The sequence below is a fragment of the Xenopus laevis genome, chromosome 3L (assembly GCF_017654675.1).
Source record: "Xenopus laevis strain J_2021 chromosome 3L, Xenopus_laevis_v10.1, whole genome shotgun sequence".
NCBI classification, from domain to species: domain Eukaryota; kingdom Metazoa; phylum Chordata; class Amphibia; order Anura; family Pipidae; genus Xenopus; species Xenopus laevis.
The window spans coordinates 138,107,722-138,125,271 of NC_054375.1; the positions used below are offsets into that span (position 1 = coordinate 138,107,722).

A 17,550-nucleotide genomic window follows, 5' to 3' on the forward strand; every position below is an offset into this window, starting at 1 on the left:
TGGCCCGGCTCCCCTGCACAGCCTGGGAAAGGTGGCAGCAGCAAGTGGAACACACGGGTGAGACTAGTGGGATTTTGCATACAAAGAGGGATAAAAAAAATTTTGCATGTAGAACAGCAAATTTTTTTGACCGCACCCCTTTTGGTGGCCACAACCTGTAATTGCCATGTTTGGCAGGTTATGGAAGTTTGAAAATATTTCTCCTTATCTAAACTGTTTTTTTTGTGTCTCAAAATTGTTACAAAGTATCTTATTTGCACCTGTTAGCTATTCTCTGCTCTCTGCCAAAAGCCAATTAAGTTAGAAACTTTGTTTCTTTTTCTGGCTGTTCAGTGCAGAGAAAATAGGGACTTTCCAGTACAAACGTGGGACTGCGGGTTGAGCTGTCAAAAGAGGGACTGTCCCTCTGAAAAAGGGACAGTTGGGAGGTTTGCTGAAATTTACAATAATGTCACAAGAAACTACTTTTTAAAGCACATTCCTTAATCTATTTGTAAATGAGTAAAATGCACTGGAACATTCTTGTTTTTTACATAAAAATGTCTCCTTTAAACAATTCGCCCTGTTCAATTCCTTGTCTTCTGTAATGATGAGGCACAGCAGGGTTTGCAGTGACAAAGGGGAACAAATATAATATGAGAGCAATTCGTGTAGGTAGGGGGTAAACAACAGGGCCCTCATAAACAGCAACATGGAGATGTAGCTCCTGAGGCGGACCCTAGCCTAAGGTAACGTGAAACGCGAGAAGACTACATCCCCCATCATGCGCTGGGACAAACCGGAAGTGGCGTACAGGGCGCTTGAATTCCGGTGCGTAGTGTCATAGACATGTGGAAGGCATCAACTGAGAATCTGCGGCGCTTCCTATAGCGTGTATGTGCATGGTGCGACGCTTCTGTTTGTTGACGTTCATTACCTGGTATTCCCCATTCTCATGTCTACGTTTCCCCCTGCAGAATGTCTGAAGGAAATCCAAGCAACGATGCTGCGGGACCGCGTAATCCAATGGGCAGGGGGCTTGTGGGACGCAGATCTTCTGCTCCTGTCACCCCGGGTCGCCTCCCATCAATCCGCTCCCGAGATCTCACGCTTGGAGGAGTCAGGAAAGTGAGTTGCCATTGGCTGTGCAGAGAATTGGCTGCTAGCGTGTGATTTTAAAGGGATACTGTCATGGGAAAACATGTTTTTTTTCAAAACACATCAGTTAATAGTGCTACTCCAGCAGAATTCTGCACTGAAATCCATTTTTCAAAAGAGCAAATAGATTTTGTTATATTCAATTTTGAAATCTGACATGGGGCTAGACATATTGTCAATTTCCCAGCTGCCAACAGTCATGTGACTTGTGCTCTGATAAACTTCAATCACTCTTTACTGCTGTACTGCAAGTTGGAGTGATATCACCCCAGGCCCGGACTGGCAATCTGTGGGTTCTGGCAAATGCTAGAGGGGCTGCTATAAGGTGCCATAGAAAGTCAGTAATTAGTGGGCTGTTTGGGCCTCTGTGTACCTGAAATGCCAGGGCCTATTTTAATTCTCAGTCCGGACCTGTATCACCCCCTCCCCCCCCCAGCAGCCTAACAACAGAACAATGGGAAGGTAACCAGATAACAGCTTCCTAACACAAGATAACAGCTCCCTGGTAGATCTAAGAACAGCACTTAATAGTAAAAGCCAAGTAAAACTGAGACACAGCAGGAGAGAACAGGAGAACAGCCTGCCAGAAAGTAATTCCATCCTAAAGTGCAGGCACAAGTTACATGACTGGGGCAGCTGGGAAACTGACAATATGTCTAGCCCCATGTCAGATTTCAAAATTGAATATAAAGAAATCTGTTTGCTCTTTTGAGAAATGGATTTCAGTGCAGAATTCTGCTGGAGTAGCATTATTAACTGATGTGTTTTGGAAAAAAAACATGTTTTTCCATGACAGTATCCCTTTTAACTCAAACCTCCCAGTGCTCCTGTGCTTGGGGAAGGTGTGTGTGCTATGGAGCCATAGCTAGGACCATGTGTCTTCGGGAGGAGGGGGGCGTCTGCGCAAGATATGGCCGGCACTGGGACCCTGTGACCTTGGGGCGAAGCAACGCAAAATCTGGCCCTGTTGACAAAGGAGATTTGTAGATTGATGGTCTTTACTTGTTATGGAGTCGACCTGTGAAGCACTGCTTGTTATATCTGATTTCAGTGTTCTGTATAGCTGAGAATATAAGAGTTCCGCATGGGTCTGAAAGACTGCACTCTTCTTTTCTTTCACAGAAAACATTTGCTCCCAACATCATCAGTAGGAAGATAAAGGAAGAGTAAGGAGAATGGCAACTTTACCTTCAGAAACCTTTCCTTCTTACTTTGCCATACCCATCTATTTAACTTTTCTACTGTCAGTCTCCTCTCCTTTAACCTTTATTTGCCTGTTTTTCTTGTCATTCTTCACTTCTTGACCTTTACTTTACATTTTTCAGCATGTCTTCATCCCTTTTCTTTATGAGCTCCCTCACTTACTTTTCACACATTAACATTGTGTTGTTGCCAGGCCCAAGGAGCAAGTGTCTGTGAAGGTAGAACGTGCAGAGCGTGGAAGGGACCGTCGAGATGGAGCAGGAAGAGGGCGAGGGAAGCCCCAAGTCATACAGAGTCACTCCATCTTTGAGCAGGGACCAGCTGAACAGCTCAAGAAGAAAAGTAAAACATGGGAATACAATCTGGGTTTAGTGGGATCCAGATAGTGGACATAAAGCCAAATGTTACAATTGTTGGTAGAAAAATGTATAAATTGATCAAAGCAATGCTGTTCCTTGCCGTAAAGCAGCGGCCCCCAACCTTTTTTGGACCGGGGACCACGCGTCCAATTTGGGCACGCAGGCATCAAATTTAGGGCACCACATTAATTGTGGGCTGTGCTCGGTGGCCCAGTTCAGGATTGTCCCTGCCTGGCGGTTGGGGCCCCTGCTGTATAGGGGTTGTTCACCTTTGAATTAACTTTTAGTATGATATAGAGAGTGATCTTCTCAAACAATTTGGTTTTCGTTTTCATCATTTGTGGTTTTTCAGTTATTTAGCTTTTTATTCAGCAGCTCTCCAGTTTGCAGTTTCAGCAATCTGGCTGCTAGGGTCCAAATTCCCCTAGCAACCATGAAAGGATTTGAATAAGAGACAGGAATATGAATAGGAGAGGCCTGAATAGAAAGATAATAACACATAACAATATATTTGTATCCTTAAAGGGGTTGTTCACCTTTAAGGTAACTTTTATTATGTTATTAAACGGCCAATTCTGAGTAACTTTTCAATTGGTTTTCATTATTTATTTTTTATAGTTATTTGCCTTTTTCTTCTGAAGCTTTGCAGTTTTGAAATGGGCATTGCTGACTCCCTTCTAAGAAAAATGCTCTGTAAGGCTACAAATGTATTGTTATTGCTACTTTTTATTACTGATCCTTCTATTCAGGCCTCTCCTATTCATATTCCAGTCTCTTATTCAAATCAATGAATGGTTGCTAGGATAATGTGGGGGGGACTTGGACCCTAGCAACCAGATTGCTTAAGATGCAAATTGAACAGCTGCTAAATAAAAAGCCAAATAACTCAAGGACCACAAATAATAAGAAATGAAAACCAATTGCAAATTGTCTCAGACTATCACTCTCTACATCATACTAAAAGTTATTTCAAATGTGAACCACCAAGAGCAAAATGACCCCCTATTTGAAAGCTAGAAAGAGTCAGAGAAGAAGGCAAATAATTCAAAAACTATATAAAAGAAAATATGAAGGCCAACTTAAAGGTTGCTTAGAATTAGCAATTCTGTAACATACTGGGGCTCATTTATAAACACAGGGCAAATTTGCACCTGGACAATAACCCATAGCAACCAATCAGTGATTTGCTTTTTTTCAGCCAGCTGCAGGTTGAAAAGCACTCATCTGATTGGTTGCCATGAGTTACTGCCCAGGTGCAAATTTGCCCACTGTTTATAAATTGACCCCCATGAAGTTAAGGTAAAGGTGAACAACGCCTTTAAATCTAGCACTAGAAAATGTATTAGTGTGCCCTAATGCATTATATCTCACAGGGATATAAGGGGTAATGGTTTTGTTGCAAGAGCAGAAGGTCAAATGGTTCAATAAATACTAGAAATGCACCAAAGCTAGAATTTTAGGATTTGGCTGAATATCACAAAATATTCCTCCCCACAAAAGATTCAGCCGATTTGTGAACCAAATTGAAACCTTAATTTGCCTATTTATATATGCTGAATAACCCCCATTCCCGCCCCAAAATTACAGCATATGTACAAAAATGTACAAAAATAATCGAACAGTTGCCTGATAGCTGGGCATGTAGGGTTCAAATCCTGAAAGTCTGGCATTCTGTGCACACATTGATTAAAAAAAAATGCTTTGGCATGGCTTTATCCATATCCATACAGCTCATTGCTCCATGTTACTGCCATGACAAAAGGCTATATGTACTGCTTCCCTTACTGTTTACATGTATGTATTAAAGAAGCAAGAATGGAGGGGGGGGGAGGTTTGCTGGGTGTTTTTTTGTTTTTTTTTTGGTCCTTAGCATGGGTGGGGTACTTTCTGGTGCATCTCTCCAACAGAAATGTTTTCTGCCCCTAATCTGTAATTGTTATAAAGCGTAAAATCTATATCTGTTCTGACTATAAATCCCCTGTAAATTACAGTTGGATGGGATGGTCCTGCAGAATCCACTGACTTTGGCCCGTCACACATCATTAACATAAAACGAGAGAAGCGAGAAACCGAGGAGGAGACCAAGGAGATCCTGCGCATGCTGGAGAATGACAAGGTAAGTGGTTTGCTTGGAGACGTTCAAATGAAAGACGTGCAAAGTGCGGCACGAGTTTAGTTCATTACAGTGTAATGACTTTATTACTGCATCTGTTATGGTGGTGAAGGGTGTTTTATTCCATGTTTTTAACAAAGCATAAAAAGTTGCAGGTCAACACCAAAAAATCCCTTTGTGCACCATAGGCACAGTCTGTGTTATGTTAGGAACTTTATGATTTATACAGATATAGGATCTGTAAGCTGGAAACCTGTTACCCAGAAAGCACCAAATTGTAGGAACGCCATATCTCATAGACTCTGTTTTAATCAAATCATTCAAGCTTGTAAAATTATTTTATTTATTATTATTATTATTATTCTGCAATAATAAAACAGTAGCTTGTACTTGATCCCAACTAATGCATATTGGAGGCAAGACATGTTGGATTTAATTAATGCTTAAATTACTTTTAAATAGACTTATGGTATGGTGATCCAAATTATGGAAAGACCCCTTCTCTGGAAAACAATGTAATTATTATTTTATGTTTTTGCTTTATTTTCGCAGCAGACAATAAGAAAAAGAAAAAAGAACAAAAAATGTTTAAAGAGTAAACAAAGTAAAGTACCTAGATACAGACATTACCGAGTTAAAGTTGATGTGGTCTTAGTACAGATACAGTTTCGGAAAGTCATATCAGAGATCCTTTAAATAGCATGGCCAACCTTGCTAAACATTTTTTACATTTTTCTGGGGGTACCTCTATGTATATAAACCAATCAGGCAAATGTAATGTGTTCAATATGAAGATTTTTCCACATACCAATATTTTTTTTGGGGGGGGGGGGAGATCCTTCTTCCTTGCTAGTAAATATGTAGATGATCCCCCATCTTTAGAATGTCGTTTAAAGGTAACATATTTATTAGCAAGGAAGAAGGATTCCCTGATAGGATACGGGTTAGAAGAAACGATAACAGTAGCAAAATTAAATCCTACAGTTTTCAGTTTCTCGTTTCTTCAAAAAAAAGTATGAATAAATGCCATTTTCTATGCTGAACTCCAGTCGTTTAACAGTTCTTTTCTTTCTGCATCATTTGAAATCCTGGCAGGGAAGGAGGGACTAAAACACTGATGTTACGAATTGTAACACCTTCTCCACAGCTTACAGACAGCATGCAGGAACTACATAACCCACAATGCATTGCACTATGATGTTCTGTTCCTTATTGAAATCACGTGTACAAGGAATTGTGGGGTTTGGAGGATGCAGGCTAAGGACAGATGGCTGTTGATACAAAGTAACAGTAGTCAGCCAGCTCAGCAAAGTAGTCAGACAGATCAGCAGAAGAGCAGGGGGCTAGGCTTAGGGAACTGTCAAAAACCATTAAAAATCATGAAATGTCTGCATATTTTTTAATGTATATTGCAAAGTTGCTTGAAATTGTTTGCATTTCAAAAAGCTTAAGTCATGTTTTTGGTGTAGTTTCCCTTTAAGAGAAAAACTTGAATGGAAAAACCTTGAATCAGTGAATTTGGGGTGAAAACCCAGAAAGCTCAAATTAATCGAGTTTTTGGTGGAGAAAAACTTGAATTTAGACTTTTTTTTTTCGGTGGGTTTCGCTCAAAAAACTCATGAAAGCTACCAAAATCTTCAAATGGTTCAAGAGACCTCTGCCATTGACTTCTACATGACCTCAACAGGTTTTAGCTGGAGTATTTTCATGCTATTTCCAGGGTCAGGGTATAATAAATCTCAAAAACTCGAATTATTTGGATAAAAATGAACTCGACTTTTAATAAATCACCCCATAAATGTGTTGCAAATAGAAAAGTGAGAAATAATAGAAAGTGTGAATAAAATGTTAAAATCTTAAGTTTTTTTTTGTCCTTTTTCTTCCGCTCAGTTTCTTGATGACCCCGGGCTCAGGAATGATTCTCAAAATCATCCAGTGCAGATCCCACTTGCCCATTCTGGCTGGCTCTTTAGAGAAGATGCTGAAGAGGAGGATATAAAGCCTGTTCAAGGAGATCTTAAGGATGAAAAGATGGAAGTAGATGATCCGTCTCAGGTGAAAGGTAATGTCCTTTGTCTCAGCTGTTTTTCTTTACAAAAGGCTCTCCAGATGGCATGGTAGGAGTTTTTACTGTAGCGCACACACGTAGCATCTAAATTGAAAGTAACTCCATTCTACTACTTTTTACTTACTAGTGCTTCTCTGAGCACATTTGCAATTCACATTTATTAGGCTTTTGCTTACTTGAGGGTTAGTAACGCTAGGGTTAACTGAGTGAGCAAGTTCATCGGACAATCTGACCTTCAAAGATAGCTGCTAAGCTGAAAGCCAGGTAGTAGCAGTATAAAACTGCTAGTGTATCAGAAACAACTGAAAACAGAATATTAATGTAAACTTTAAAGTGCCCACGGGACCACTCTAAATAAGAGTTTGTTTTTCTAGCATGTACATTACGTACTTGTAATTACATACTTTCTCTCCCACTTCCCAGTGAAGGAAGAACCAATGGAGGACGATGCTGGTGCATGGAAGCCTGGGATGTCCTCTGCAAAAGCTCCCATAATTAAGAAACCCCCTGAAACAAAGGATGTGTCCTTCCCAGAGATGCTGGAATCTTTAAAGATTTCTGATGAAGAATGTCTCTTTTTCATGCAACTTCCTGACACTCTGCCTGGACAGCCTCCAAGTCAAGAGACAAGGCCTATAAAGACTGAGGTGCAGAGTGAGGATGGCCACGTGTTACTGGTCAAGGACAAGGGGCAGGTGTGTGAATCCATTGCACATGCATTTTAGCAATTTCAGGCCTGTACAGAGGTTGGGGTGTTCCATTTGCCCTTTTTGCTATTATCATTCTGTAGAACAGGGGTCCCCAACCGTTTTTTTATTTATATTTTAACCTGTGAGCCGCATTCAAATGTAAAAAGAGTTTGGGAGAAACACAATTATGAAAAAAAGTTCCTGTGTTTCAGATAAGGGTTGTGTTTGGCTATTTGGCAGCCCCTGTGTGAACTGGCAGCCTACGGGAGACTCTGTTTGGCAGTACAGCTGGTTTTTATGCAACCAAAACTTGCCTCCAAGTCTGGAATTTAAAAATAAGCCCCTGTTTGAAGCCACTGAGATGAGTAACTCACGAGTGACTAGTTGGGGATCACTGCTGTAGAATCTGTTACTCTTAGCTAAACTTATTCATTTTTTATAAAGCTTTGGCATACTCGTCAATACATATCCTTTGGGGTTATTAAGCAAAGGACGAATTTTAGAGTTTTTTTATACCTCGAATGAACTCACAACTCGAATGCATTCTAATTTAAGAAAAGACTAGAGTAAAAAAAAAACTAGAGTAAAGAAAAACTAGAGTAAAAAAATCTCGAATCCACAAAACCTGATCTTGAATTAATGGAGTTTTTGGCAAAAAAAACCCTCCAATGGCTCGAATTGATCAAGTTCAGTCAAAACCCTCTGAAAAAAACTTGAACATCATGAAGGCTATTAACATCTTCAAATGATTCAAGGGACCTCTGCCACTGAACTAAACCCTGAAAATGAATATGGTTAAAAATGTCATATTTTATATACTGAACTTATTGCACCAGCCTAAAGTTACATCTTCTGAATAGCAGGACTTTAAACGTGTCACAGGGGGTCACCATCTTGGAAAGTGTCTGTGACACTCACATGCTCAGTGGGCTCTGAGCAGCTGTTGAGAAGCTAAGCTTAGGGGTCTTCACTAATTATCAAGCAGAAAATAAGGTTGGTCTGTAAATATAAGCTGATGTTACAGGGCTGATTATTAAATTATAATGCTAATTGCTCTGGTTTCTGTGCTGCCATGTAGTAATTATCTGTATTAATTACTAATCAGCCTTATATTGTGACATTTCTATTCTATGTGTACTGTATATTGTGAGTGGGTCCCTAAGCTCAGTAAGTGACAGCAGCACAGAGCGTGTGCAGTGAATCAGCGGAAAAGAAGATGGGGAGCTACACAGATCTTTACTGTTAAATGGCTGTGGTTGCCTTGGACTAGTACAGAAAAACAAAACATAATGTACAACATTTCTAGCTACTTCTTTAGTTAAGCTTTAGTTCTCCTTTAACTTGTGGTGACTAACAAACTTCCACTTTTATATCATCAAGCCCTTTCTGCCAGCCTGTACCGAGGACTGCGAATAATGCAATTTTATTTCTTCACTGGTGTTTATGGTTATTAGTTTTTAAATCCTGTTGTTCACATATTTGTAGGACACGAAGGCTGCAGAAGACAGCTGTACCTTGCGGGATGTGTCAGAGGGCCATATTGGGAAGCTATTTGTACGCAAGTCTGGCAAGGTTCAGCTTCAGCTGGGTAAAGTCATGCTAGATGTTACTATGGGCACATCATGTTCATTCTTGCAGGTGAGTAAACTTCTAGTTACTACCCTAGTTACTTAAAAGGGTGGCTCACCTTTAAGTTAACTTTTAGTATGTTCTAGAATAGCTAATTCTTAGCAACTTTTCAATTGGTCTTCATTTTTTTTTAAAAAAAAAAAAAATAGTTTGAATTATTTTCCTTTTTCTTCCAGCTTTCAAATGGGGGGTCACTGAGTCCATCTCAAAAAACAAATGCTCTGTAAGGCTAGAAATGTATTATTGCTTTTTTCTATCAAGGCCCTCTCCTATTCATATTCCAATCTCTTATTCAAATCAGTGCGTGGTTGCTGGGGTAATGTGGACCCTAGCAACCATATTGCTGAAATTGCACATTAGTGAGCTGCTGAATCATGATGTGGGCCGGCTACCGCAATAAATGTTTAGTTCGCGAACGACACTGCTGGCTTCTGTTGCCTGAATTTTACACTCGCACCTGCCCCGCCCTTTCATAATGTTGGGGCAGGCGGGGGTCTATGAATAGGGGACGTAGCAGGCTGGACCGGGTTCAGGTTGGGAGGGGGCAGGACAGGGTCGGGGGAAACTCGACCCGCATATCACTACTGCTGATTAAAAAGCTAAATAATTCAAAAACAACAAGTAAAAAAGGAAAATCAATTGCAAATTGTCTCATAATATCACTCTACATCATGCTAAAAGTTAATTTAAAGGCAAACAACCCCTTTAACACAGGATTTGTCCAACATTTGCTTTTGAACAGCTGAATCTATTGTTTTGTTTCTGTTTCTATAACCAAACCCAATATCCAACTGATGTTGCATTTAAAAAAAAAAAAAAAAACTGGTTGGATTGTAACAGGTATAAAAGCTAGCATCTCCCATGTTTAATTCTAATATTTTGATCTTGCTTTTTTTTTTTTTTTTCAGGAGTTGGTGTCAGTCAGTGTTGGTGAATCTCGTGGTGGGGAGATGATGGTCCTGGGTCATATTCAACACAAGCTTGTTTGCTCCCCAGATTTTGAGTCTCTGCTGGAAAAAAGACAGAGCTAAGCGGCTCCCATACCACCTAAAACCATGAACTGTCGTGCTGTCGCCTGTGAATGCTAACACAACACTTGTGTATGTTACCTGACTAGTTGTGCTACAGAGTGGTCGGATGATGTGTAGCTGGTGGGTGTGGTTACTTCTCTAACCCTATGACATCACTGCTTTTTGACTAGTATTAAAGATGGAGTGAAAAGAAGAGTCTCAGGACATGCCTATCCTCTGTACTGTACTATAGCAAGAAGAAGTGTGGAATTTACAGACAGAAACTCATGCCTTGGTGCACAAAACAAAATGTAGAAAGATGTATAAATGGGGATATGTACAGCCAGAATAGTAAGCAGATCATTTTACAGTCGTGTTAAACTGGTTGGATGGATCAGTCAGTGCAGAATCATCCCCAGTCTGAATTCCAAGGCTTTGGAAAACACATTTTCTTTGAAGAAATCGTTTGGGGGGAAAAGTAACAAAGAGAAATTTTGGAAAGCTCAAGCATGTTTATTTTGAAAATCTGTGTTTAAATAAAATAAATATTCTGTTACTTTGGAACAATTAAGACTTTATGTTAACACGGTGAATTTGTCATAAAATGTATGACTGGTACTACAATAAATAATGAATGCATGTCACTGTATTAACTGCTACTAAATTACTACTGCAGGGGTGACCAAAAGGTATAGGATCTACCAGTAGAACTTTAGTTGGTGATCTCAAGACACTGTGAACAAACAGCTTGTCTAAATCACCCTTTTTATTGAGATATTTATTGTTAAGGTTACATAAGAAATAGTTTTTTGTTAAATATAGCAATATACATTTTCCAATTAATTAGTATTTAAATTATATTTTCCATGGGACAGAATGCTAATGCTTTTATGGATGTAGATCAAAATGGGATAAGATCACTAAAAGTAGACCTGACATTAGTAAAGTATGGGCACTCCTGGACTATATGGTACAAATCATATTAGGTAATCGGGTCTGACATGTCATGTGCTTATAATTACCCAGGTTACTTTCTACAAAATGCATAGCCACCATCTTCTTCCCCTGCGCTGCCCTGGGTGGGCAATTGAGTAGTGCGGTGCTATTTCTGTGCCTTTGAGTGCACCCAGCATTGGTCCAGGGGATGAATGGGAACAGTTGGGTGGAGGCTGTGTACTCTGCCTATAGGAATGAAGTGCATGTATTATTTTATATAACTTATAGTTGCCCTTGCCACCAGTTTTTTTAATAAAACTTGTAGGGGCCTTGCCCAGGGATATCAATTATATAACTTTTTTTTATTTTTTTTAATAATTTGTAGGGGCCCAAGTACTAATGTTTTTTTTAAAACTTGTAGGGGATTCCTGGTCACTAATTTTTTAATAACTTGTAGGGGTGCTCCGTGGCCACCAATTTTTTTCTTTAACTTGTAGGTGGGCCTTAAATGTTTTAGCACTTGTGCCTCTCTAGACTTTGTACTGATGAGTGGAGAAGGGAGGGGGGCCCAAAGGATTTTGTGCGGGGCCTCACGATTTCTGATGGCAGCCCTGCGTGTATCACATGAACTTTTAGCGTGAAAACACACAGGGCACTAGTATCAGCTACTTGTCATGGCTACAAAATAGAGAATAGGGATAAATGGCTTCAGGGCCACCATTAGAAATCACGGGGCCCTGTACAACAACCCTGACACCAAAGCCCCACCCCTGATCCTCCCACTCCACATCACAGTTAAAAGACCACACAGACATCAGCGCTAAAAAAGTAACCCTCCCACACACACAAGTTATAAAAAGCTATTGATGGTGAGGGCCCCCTTATAAGTTTAAAAAAAAAAACATTGGCGCCAGGGCCCTTACAAGTTAAAAAAAATTGGGGCCCCAAAAAATATTTTTAAAAAAAACATTGGTGGCAGGGGCCTATAGAATATTGAAATAATACATTGGTGGCCAGGGGATTAAAAAATAAATGAACACAAACTGGTGTTCAGTAGAATTGAACTCATGGCTTCAGGACTTCGACTCCTTTCGTGACTTTGGGTCTTTTCGTCACTTCAGGACTTCACTTGTGCCAGTTTTCGTGACTTCGGGAGTTTTCGCTGCTTCGGGACTTCATCTGTTTTCGTGGCTTCGGGTCTTTTCGCCGATTCGAGAATTCAGCACTTCCTTATTTCGGCTGTTCGGGACTTCGGAAATGGCAGCCGCACGTCTTCGGGCTGTCAAGGGGGACCCGGCAGTGAGCAGAGAGAGTTACCAGGATTATTTGGGCACCTTTATCCTACAATATGGACTATATATGATTGGAGCCTGTGATTATTGGAACTCATTAGCCCCTATAACTTTGAAATGTTCCACTTCATTTAAAGATTCTGACTAACTGGAGCCCTAAAGCAGCTGAGCCGTGCTGTCTTTCAAATCCTTGTAAAGTGACTCTCTCTTCTCGCTGCTGCCGGGTCTCCTCACTGTCTTGCTTCAGAGATAAGCCATATATGGACATGCATCTCCATGACAACACGTGCCCCGGACTTACACACGTAACTCTGTTTATGCAGCCCTCGTTCAAAGATGAGTTGCTATGGCAATGCGCCTGCCTTTTTTCCAGCTTTATAAAGTTTGTGCACTGCCGGGCCCACTTTCAAGCCCGGGACACTTGTCCCCCCCCCAGATGGAAGACCTGAATGGCTTTACTAAGACACTGTTAAGGCAGAGGCCCTTCTCAGTATTGTCTATGGCAGGGTATTATGTAGCCACAAAAAGTAGCTGTTACTAGTAGCTCTCATGCCACTATTGTCTATTTTGTAGCCATGACTAGTAGCTGCTACTAGTAGCTCTGTGTGTCTTCACCCTTAAGGCCAGTGCTGTCCAACTCTGAGGTACTGAAGGGATGGAATTTTTGTGGCCTAGGTGGGGGAGGGCCAATGATGGAAGCCAGTGTTAACCATTCCCTATTTTAAACCACACCCATGTTATAACTAGAGGCAGATCAATGATATGTGAGGCCCCTAGGCTACACTTTCTACAGGGCCTGCTTCTAGGCTACTCCCTTTCCGTGTGCCTGGATGTGTGCAGATCCAGCTCTGGTGCACGTGTGCCTGGAACTGCACACATCCGGAACTAGGAGTAGGCAAAAGAGGCACGTGTCTATGCCACAAAGGTCTGTAGCCCTCCTGCTGAGGATTTTTGCACTCCCAACCTCACTGGTACGTCACTCCTTCCTCCCCAGCCAGCTGCACTTCACTGTGGGTGCATGTGCACAGCCATGCGCACAGGGGTTGGGATGATGAGGGATTTGCCTTGGGCTCTCCAGTGACTTGACCCGGCCCTTCCAGGCGCATGCACGCACCTACAGCCTAGGCTACAGCTAGGGTTGCCACCTGGCTGGTAAAAATGATCGCTGATCCCAATATTATTAATAGGGAAAAAAGATAAATATATTGGAAGGCCGGTATTTGTTTCCAAAAAAGGTGGCAACCCTAGCTACAGCCCATGTATTAATCTGCCCCTGATTATCACAAGAGCTTTTAATTTAACTTTGGGGCCTTTGGGGATGTTTTGCCCATAGCAACCAAATTCGATTTTCACAGAAAACAAAAGCATGTGTCTTTTTTCCCTACTGATAACATTGGGATCAGCCATCACTTTTACCGGCCAGGTCGCAATCATAACTGTACTTCTGATAGCATACCTCCCAACTGTCCTGTTTTTAGAGGGACAGTCCCTCTTTTGACAGCTCAACCTGCAGTCCCTCATTTGTACTGGAAAGTCCCGTTTTTCTCTGCACTGAACAGCCAGGAAAAGAAACAACCTTATCTAACACTTCTCTGCACAGAACAGCCACAGCAGCAGATAAGATACTTTTGTAACAATTTCGAGATAAGCAAATAAGTAATTGCAACAATATAAGATAACAGGTTTCTTGGGAAAAGTTAGACTCACAGCTTAAAGGGCAATTCACCTTCATTAGCAAAACTGTAAGAACTGAATAAAAACACAGAAATGTGTTCAAACCTTCATAACCTGCCAAATTTTGTAAAACGAACATGGTAATTAGGGTGTGTGGCCACAATAGGGTGCCACCTTTTTCTAATTTTGTTACCGGCTGGTGGGGGCGGGAACAAAAAGAGGCGGGCCACGGTGCGGAGCTGTGTGACGCCAAAAGGGTGCGTGGCCATGACGTAAAAAGGGGTGGGCTGCGGTGCGGAGCTGTGAAGACAGGGCAAAAGCTACGTTTTACAGGGGAATTGGGGGCGGGACGAGGGGGTCTCTTTAAGGGCATTACAAATTTACCGGCAGCTACATTGCCGGTAAATTTGTAATACCGGCCCCGACCTTGGCAGGTGTTTTACCGGCTAGGCCGGTAAAATAGCGGCCGGGTGGCAACCCACAACGATAGGCGTGGTCAAAAACATTTTTACTGTGCTAAACGTGCCAACTTTTTTGTCCATCTTTTTATTTCCAAAATGTTGGGAGGTATGTATAGGGGCCCCTATGAAATGGAAGACAAATGCCCTCCCTCCACTGCCCCACAGCTGCTTCTGTCACAGCTGAGTATATTGGTATCCTAAACACAATAAGACTCACACAGTCTGTTTTCAGGCCCTTGTAAATGCTTTCCTTCTAGAGGCAGCCATATTATACAACTTCTTACTCTGACAGCTAAGGGTTATACTAGGGGAGGCTAATAGTAAAGCCCCTCATTAGCCGCCTTATGTTTTATATCAGTGGGGGATTATTTTAGCTTCTTGTTCGTATTCCTGCGCCGAACGCGTTAACGCCCCCGCGGACCAATAGTGAGCGCAGTAAGCGAAACAGACAGAATGCTCGGCCAATGGGGAGTAAGCAGCGGATTGTTGGCCGAAACTGAGTGAACAAGTTATTGCGTGAGAGAGACCGGAAGCGCGTCGCGTTGAGGTACCTGAGTCTTGTGTCGAAGTAGTGGATTAGGGTTTAGTTAACTGTTATATGATGCCAAAGATGGAAGGGATGTGTGGTTTAAATTGATTTATGCAGGACTTGCGGTTGTGGTCTGACTAAAAGTCGGTGTAGAAAATATGAGCGGCTTTACCTACTGAGGCCTACAGAGACTCTGGGGCCCTTGTGTGGTGCGTTGATAAGATTGATTGCGTTTGAGGGGAATCTTATCCGCAGGAGTGAATACAGTGGCCGAGGAGCAATGGTCTGTAACATACAGCGCGTCACACAAAAGGTTAGGGTGGGGCAGGGTGGACTGTGTCATTATCACGCCATTAACATGGTGGAAAGGGCAGAAATGTTGCACTTTATACATAATGTGGATGTCCAACCAGTGGCCCTGCTACTCTCACATATTACTGAAGACAACACAATAGGCCCTGGCATTTCAGGTACAGAGAGGCCCAAATAGGCCATACAGCAGCCCAAACAGCCTCCCATCAGCCCAATATGTAGTGATTGTCTATGGCAACTTACAGCAGCCCCTCTGGCATTTGCCAGAACCCACAGATTGCAGGCCGGGCCTGCAACACACTAACATTACTTTTGTTACCCAAGCTTTGCTGCAATACCCACGAACCCCTAGACTTGTGGCAGAAAACATTGCTGGATAAAATGCCCCTTTTCTACATCCCCAGTGAGAATATGTCTCTTTCTTAAAAGAAAAGTTTACGTTGATTACTTGTTGGGCTCTAGATTTAAAGGAAAACGAACCCCCCCATCCACTAACTTTCATAGTGCCCCCTCCCTGCATAGTGCGTTAGCGAAAAAATATGTCCCTAATTGTGAGTCTTGCGTGTCCATTCAGATTAGCGCAGTGGAGCTCAAGGGCGCCATCTTCCGTTTTCTTCAGGAAGGGATCGGCAACACTGAAATTTGGAGCATGCGCAGTTGGAGCCAGTCTGGTGTTTGTGCCAACTGCGCATGTGCCAGAAACTCTGGAAATGGTTGAAAGGGAAGGTGAAAACTGAAGATAAGGAAGATGGTGCCCTTGAGCTATGCCACACTACTCTGCACTAGGGGTTCCACCTGGCTGGTATTTAACCTGTCTAACTGGTAAAATACCAGCCAAGGCCAGGCTGGTATTACAAACAACAGCAATGTAAATATGTGATCACCAGTCAAACTGCTCCCGGTCTGCCTCTGATCCACCCCCAGCCTTCCCCTTTCTAGCCACAATACTTACAGATTTCATGCTCCAGCACTCCATGCTCCAGTCATGTGACATCACTGTCCCACCCACTTACAGTCCTCCCCCTTGTGTACCTGTCTCCTACCACCCTGGCCGGTAAAGTTTTCCCAAATGGTGGCAACCCTACTCTACACGGAAACGTGACATTCACAATTAGGGATGCATTTTACGGAATGCCCATCTCCCATGTACTTTATCCCAACTACCGGTAAGATATAAAGAATCCTTATTGGAAGCAAAACCAGCTTATTTGGTGTATTTAATGGTTACATTATTTTCTAGTAGACTTCAGGTATGAAGATCTAAATTATGGAAAGATCCCTTATCCAGATAACCTCAGGTCCCAAGCATTCTGGATAACAGGTCCTATACCTGTATTACTTTTTTTTTACAAATATAAAATATCTTCCTTGACAAATCCAATGCGGTCTTTGCACTAAACAGATATTATTGTACGAACTGAAGTTTCTTGTAACCGACATTGGCAAAAGACTTGGATATCGGTCGTCTAGTCTATTTGGCGCCTATAAATTGGCATGGGGTTACTGTTGAATCGTTAGATAAAGGTAACCAAACAACCGGAAATGCAGCATGTGATAATATGGGCTTAAAGGGGTTGTTCACCTTTAAATTAAATGTTAGTATCATGTAGAGCAGTGATGTCCGAGTTCTGTGGTACCGGGGGCCGAAAATTGTCTGGCCTACGTGGTGGAGGGCCGATAATGGAAGTCAGTGTTGACCCCTCCGCCTTTTAAATCACACCCACTGTAAACCACACCCACATTACCACCAGAACTTTTAAGATCATATCAACATTAACGGTGGTAGCACACCAAAAAACCAAGTGTTTCGTGCTCACTGCAGGGAAATCCCTCATCATTCATATGTGAAAAATTTGTTAAATTAAATGTTAAAACATACCCTGAAATCCAATATGCCTCCTCCTCTTACCCTGTTGATAATACAATAACCCCCCAACACATGATTAAACACCTTAGGGGCCACTAACAACAATTTCCAAATGTTAACAAACCCCCAGAACAAACCCCTACCAGGTTTACATCCCACAGGTAGCGTAGGGCAAGCAGAGAATGGCACACACAATCAGCACTGGGCAAGCAAAGAATGGCACACCCAAGCAGCACTGGGCAAGCAGAGAATGGCACAATCAATCAGCACT

The 17,550-nt window shown here is 41.9% G+C and overlaps 2 protein-coding genes across 5 annotated transcripts in view; both read left to right on the forward strand.

The window, feature by feature from the left end:
* Positions 1–748: 748 nt before the first annotated feature.
* Positions 749–10,857, forward strand: polr3d.L (polymerase (RNA) III (DNA directed) polypeptide D, 44kDa L homeolog). 2 transcript variants are annotated; one of them, XM_018251242.2, is made up of 9 exons: positions 749–810; positions 957–1,107; positions 2,260–2,303; positions 2,534–2,682; positions 4,691–4,815; positions 6,703–6,874; positions 7,304–7,575; positions 9,055–9,207; positions 10,107–10,857. In XM_018251242.2, exons 1-9 carry the CDS (start codon positions 764–766, stop codon positions 10,227–10,229), a joined length of 1,236 nt encoding a protein of 411 aa, XP_018106731.1. In that variant the 5' UTR covers positions 749–763; the 3' UTR covers positions 10,230–10,857.
* A 4,103-nt stretch (positions 10,858–14,960) lies between these two features.
* piwil2.L (piwi-like RNA-mediated gene silencing 2 L homeolog) overlaps positions 14,961–17,550 on the forward strand; it is a 59,630-nt gene continuing 57,040 nt past the window's right edge. Inside the window, exon 1 of one of the 3 annotated variants that reach the window (XM_018253514.2) lies at positions 14,961–15,118. The gene's annotated coding sequence lies outside the window, so the exon portion shown is untranslated. The other 2 variants (XM_018253515.2, XM_041587013.1) reach the window with 2 other exon arrangements.

What these genes read in the sequence shown, in the direction of transcription:
- polr3d.L (XM_018251242.2), top strand. Translation starts at nt 764, where the DNA reads ATGCGCTGGGACAAACCGGAAGTGGCGTACAGGGCGCTTGAATTCCG. An exon ending in CGCTTGGAGGAGTCAGGAAA is followed by an intron (nt 1,108 to 2,259) that starts GTGAGTTGCCAT and finishes TTTCTTTCACAG; the next exon opens with AAAACATTTGCTCCCAACAT. An exon ending in TGATCCGTCTCAGGTGAAAG is followed by an intron (nt 6,875 to 7,303) that starts GTAATGTCCTTT and finishes CCCACTTCCCAG; the next exon opens with TGAAGGAAGAACCAATGGAG.